Genomic DNA, 5,324 nt, shown 5'->3' on the forward strand with positions numbered 1-5,324 from the left:
ACTATCATCGGGTTACTTGTTAGGGACTTCATCCCGATTAGGTACATGAAGTAGATTGGGAAAGATGATGACCCGTGAAGGGTTCCCAAAAGTGAGAAGGATTACATATGGGATATCAAGATCCCAGAGTATTTCACTTTCCCAACGAAGTATGACAAGGAGTTAGTCAAGAAAAAAGCAAAAGAAATCATTGGGGCATGCTTCAAGAATTTCAAGGGGACATTGTACAAGAATTTTGTCCTCTAAAATAAAGAGCCAGATTTTGATGGTGGATAGTTTAGCAAGCAGAAGGACTTCTGGTAGGATTTCAAGGAATACAGGTTATCCGAGGAGTACTTAGAACTAAGCAGGAAGAATAAGGAGAACTCGCAGAAAGCGACGAATCCTCATCATCTCGGCTCCTCCTCATCCTCCTCCACCATCTTCATCAGCCCCGAAAAAACAGAATTCTCGTCGTCATCCTCCTCCTCCGCCACCTCAGCCCTAAACAAGATCAAAGGCATCCTCACAGTCGCAGAAAAGGTCCTTGGATTCGGTCGTTAATGCTCCCAAAGTGGACCAACAAAAAAGAAAAAGGTCGTTCAGTGGCAGCATTACACACTTGATGGAAGAAAAATTTACAGCACACATCTCGTAGGAAGATTGTATTAGTTTCTTCAATCTCTGTGCCTCACTGCCTCCGTTTTTGTTGAAGTCCAAATTCGAAAGGCAAACACAGAATCAGTACGCTACAACAAGAGCCGATGAAATACACAATGAAGATTTAAGAAAGATACAAAAGTTCATCAAAGGCAACCCCAAATTAACCATGTAAGAGGTCGTGACCATCTATTATGATGTACAAGGGATAGCAACACCGGCAATGAAGTATGAAAGGGGCAATCTTTTGGTTTTCGATCACGAGTATAAACATTTGACAACATATATGCGCCAGTTGCATGAATATTACTTGGCTCAAACAACAGAGACGGAGGACTTTGGTTTTGAGATTATTATCCGTTCGTCACATGTTTTTAATTATCCTGAAGAAGAAAAATTCGATGTCGAGTGGGAGTGCTTGTTCCAGCTATACCAGAAACGCTCTCTCGATACACAAATGTTGACACTATGGACTATGTAAGTACCCTACACGCACGGTATTACAATTAACTACTCTCTCGAGACACAAATTGTTAACTTTTGAGCACTTTTCATAATTTTATGTAGGTGTATAGCAAAATTTTGTATTCTAAAAAGCAAATGGGATAACATAGGCTTCTTAGACCCCTTACGAGTAAATGAGAAGACATGTCTAGGCTTCCATGGATGTGACGTGGAAGACCTGAAATAGAGATTGATTGCTATTTTCGACGAATTCAAGATGAACAACAAAATCCACATACTTCTAGCCTACAACTGCGAGTATGTGTTCTCGATTTTTAATTTTATGCTTTTTTTGTTAAGATTATTCGATAATTAGGATTATGTGATTGCAGCCACCATTTCGTCATCATTTGTGTTAATCTTGCCAAAAATCTGATCGAGGTGTGGGACTCGAAGAAAAAACTATTTCATCATCTGGATGCACTGGTGGCAGTGCTGAATTAGTAAGTGATCCTAATAACATATTATTTTCTAATCACGCATACCGCTTTCTAACGTTTCTCCTTTTAATGTTGCTCAGTGTCCGAAGAAGACATATCGGTGGGACGTAGGTCCCATTCAAGGTTGTCGAAATGGAGGGAAAGTACCTAAAACAGCCGGCGGAAAACAATCAATGCGGGTTTTATGTAATGTGGACAATGCTTCGCTACATCGGCGGGAAATCGGAAAAAGCCGATAAATTGGTGTGTATAATCCTCATTTCATTTATGTCTATTAATCATTCAACAAAATGATTTACTGATTCCTCTTTGGATATCATCTTTTTTGAATGACGGCGCAAGAAATATAACCACGAAAGACTATTAGACATGGAGATCGTCGCGCTGCAATCGGAGCTGACAAAATTCATCTTAGCCGAGGTATTGAAAAAAGATGGAGTATTTTCCATTGCACAATCCGTGAAGTTCAAAGACCAGTATGGCCTAGAGTGGCTCGCCCGATTATTGTAAGAAGTCCGAGAAACATTGCACAATTTATGAAGTCCGAGAACATTTCTTTTTTATTTTAAGGGATCGAGATCTTAATAAGAACATTTGAACTGTAACCTTAACATTTGTAATGTTTAATATTGATGGACCTGTCATCTAAGTAGCGTATATAAAGCGAAACCTGATTCCATGAAAAATATAAATTAAAATAAATTATAAAACAATAAAATACGAACGTGACATCACTGTTTGTTAGCAGAAAACCGGCAGTGTTGTTGTAAACATTACTGCCGGTTAGCAACAAACCGGCAGTGATGGCACTGCCAGCTGGAGCCACAAACCGGCAGCGTTGGCTTAGCCATCACTGCCGGTTCTTGTCACAAACCGACAATAATTCGTACGATAACACTGTCGGTTGAAACACAAACCAACAGTGTTGGTGGAAATGAACTCTGCCGGGTGGTCTTATGAACCGGCAGTGTTGGTGGAACTGAACTCTGTCGGTTGTGTAAAGAGTCGGTAGTGAAGTTGAAGAACACTGCCGGTTTGTAGGAACCGACAGTGATAGCTTACCCTCATCACTACCGGTATGGTTTGGCCGGTTCAAAATCCGGCAGTGATGGGGTATTTTGATCCGGCAGTAAAGTGCAATTCTGACGTAGTGTATAGTCACTTTTTCTATATTTTATATGTCTGAATCTTAAGATAATTTTAGACAATAATTTTGTACTATAACTAGTATAAGTAAATTATTACTTTTGTGATTTGTTCTTTATCTTTATGTCATAACATATAAAATTTTGTCCTTGTTTGATTATAAAAACAATTGTAAATTATTAAAATGACTTTGTGCGAACACATGATTGCATTTTTGCGAGTTTGTGGTTTTATCTAACGAGTTTTTTTTTATTTTTAGAACAAAAAATTGCCGATTGTGCCTATAAAATTGCAACGAACTAAAACAACAATTTTAATATAAAATATATACAATAACCGTCGTGTAAAATGAAACTAAAATTTAGGCATTTGAATTTTAGCAAATCTCATATATAGCTCTTTGTGTATTACAATAAACAAAGATTTTACATGGCTCATCCGTCCATGTATCTGGAACTGTAGATCCGAGAAATACATTCCAATGAAAGAGAGAAAGAAAAGCATAGTCGTCACAGGCTAGCAGGAGCACCGCTGCCTTATTTCATAGCGCTTAACTTAATTGCCACACGCTCGTATATAGCTATGTTCTTTATTTATAAATGATTCACACGCGACGATATAAACCGTGGATCAATGGAGCAGTCGCCTTATCAGCCAAGAATGTTGTCGAGAGGCTTGGCGTTCGGCACGGCGAATTCCTTGGAAGTCGGCACGGTGAACTCCTTGGCATTCGGCGCGGCGAACTCCTTGGCACTCGTCTGCAGCTGCTTCTCGGCCTTGGCCTGCTTCTTGAGCTTGGCGAGCTCGATGTCGCGCGCCATCTTGCGGCGGTACATCTCGGCGAAGGTGATGGGCTCCTCCAGTATGGGCGCCTCCCCGTCCCGCACGGCCAGCGGGTACACCGTCGCATTGGGCGCTGGGTTCTGGAACGTGGCGATGGACAGGCGGCTGCACTTTGAGTTCACCACCGCCTGGTGATCCGCGTTCTTGAACCTGCCATTGCTCAGGAGCTGCACACGTTCGTCATATATATGTAAGCGCCAGCTAGCAGTCCATCACACATGGCCATAAATGGACGAACGAACGAACGGAGACTACTCACGTGGCCGTGGTCGCCGAGGTTGACGACGAAGGCGCCCTCGACGGGCTGCACGGTGATCCAGGTCCGGCCGCCGTCGCGCGTGGCCTGGAGGCCGCCGACAAGGTCCTGCAGTAGCAGCGTGATGGTGCCAGGGTCGGTGTGGCGTTTGAGACCCAGCGTGAGGTCCGGCTGCGGGCACTTGGGGTAGAAGTTGACTACCACCTTCTGGTCCATGTCCACGCAGGCCTTGGCCAGCGCGTCCGTCTCCAGGCCCATCGCCTCGGAGAGCACGCCCAGGAGCTTGCACGCCAGGCCCATCAGCTGCTCGCTGTACCGCTCCACCACCGCCCGCCACGCCGCCGGCTTGTCCGGCCACCGCGAGTAGTCGCGCGCCTTCACCGGGTACGAGAAGTAGGTCATGATCTCACGCCAGTCCTGCACCGCCTCCCCCTGCAAAACCACACGTTTATATTGTGTTCGTCTATCTTTTTTATTATAAAAAAATGTCTTGTTATCTATCGACAGATGCTACGTGGTTAAATCTGTCAGATTTTTTTTTATAAATATGATCCAGTAAACAGTTGTAGCACAAATTATAAAGGACAATCAAACATACAAAAATCTAACATATTTAATACCAGCAATAAAATCTGTCAACAAATATATAGCAAAAGTCTAGAAAAAAATCAGTATATAAGAACGTACAGCTGTTAGCGCACAGCAGAGACAACTCAGTTTGCAACAGCCACACATCCAGCTGCCGGCCACGCTTAATACGTTAAGGCAGCAGCGCAGGCACATCATACACGCGTGTCGGCATGTACCTGGAGGTGGCTGGAGACGATGAAGCCGCCCGTCTTGCCGCCGGACATGGCGAAGCGGAACTTGTCCTCGGCCGGGAGCGCGAAGAAGTCGCGCGCGAGGCGCGACATGTCGGACACCAGCGCGGCGTCCACGCCGTGGTCCACCACCTGGAAGATGCCCCAGTCCTCGCAGGCGGCGGCCACGCGGTCACGGATCTCGGCCCGCCGCGCGCCCCCGCCTTCGATGCCCGCGAGCGACACCACCGGCACCTCGTCGCTGAAGCGGTCGTGCGGCACCTTGGGGCGCTCGTCCTCCTCGCGCACGAACGACGCGCGCAGCGTCGACTCACCCGCCGCCGCGGTCGGGAGGAACGGCACCTCGCTGATGCTCACCGCGGCCATGTGCCTGCTCTGCGTCTGCGTCCTCCTCCTCTCGTCGACGTACGCGCCGCCGCCGCCGCTCGGGTCGTGATGCTCAACGGACACGCTGCCGTTTGCCGCTGCTGCTGTATACCACGGCCTGGGCGGCATTAGCTTTATATAGCAGCATGGCGTGGAGACGCGAGACACGCAGTTGCACTGGCCGCCACGTTACCTAGGCGCTGGCTGGCTACTGGCTGCTGCTGCAAGTCGTAGTTTACAGTACATCCACGCGACCCACGCACAAAACTGCACGTTGAGCAATGGCAAACGTAACTGACTTTTTTTTTA

General features: G+C 46.2%; 1 protein-coding gene across 1 annotated transcript; it reads right to left on the minus strand.

Moving 5' to 3' along the window:
• Positions 1 to 3,097: 3,097 nt before the first annotated feature.
• Positions 3,098 to 5,106, minus strand: LOC136493985 (flavanone 3-dioxygenase 1-like). Its single transcript, XM_066490116.1, has 3 exons — positions 4,635 to 5,106; positions 3,832 to 4,260; positions 3,098 to 3,739 (listed from the first exon to the last, which is right to left on the minus strand). The coding sequence occupies exons 1-3, from the start codon at positions 5,013 to 5,015 to the stop codon at positions 3,380 to 3,382; spliced, it is 1,170 nt and encodes a 389-aa protein (XP_066346213.1). The 5' UTR covers positions 5,016 to 5,106; the 3' UTR covers positions 3,098 to 3,379.
• Positions 5,107 to 5,324: the final 218 nt, after the last annotated feature.

Source organism: Miscanthus floridulus, chromosome 11 (assembly GCF_019320115.1).
Source record: "Miscanthus floridulus cultivar M001 chromosome 11, ASM1932011v1, whole genome shotgun sequence".
Classification (NCBI taxonomy): domain Eukaryota; kingdom Viridiplantae; phylum Streptophyta; class Magnoliopsida; order Poales; family Poaceae; genus Miscanthus; species Miscanthus floridulus.

Coding starts and splice junctions, on each gene's coding strand:
- LOC136493985 (XM_066490116.1), bottom strand. CDS start 5,015: ATGGCCGCGGTGAGCATCAGCGAGGTGCCGTTCCTCCCGACCGCGGCG. Junction 4,261..4,634: donor TCGTCTCCAGCCACCTCCAG/GTACATGCCGAC, acceptor GTGGTTTTGCAG/GGGGAGGCGGTGCAGGACTG. Junction 3,740..3,831: donor ACCTCGGCGACCACGGCCAC/GTGAGTAGTCTC, acceptor GAACGTGTGCAG/CTCCTGAGCAATGGCAGGTT.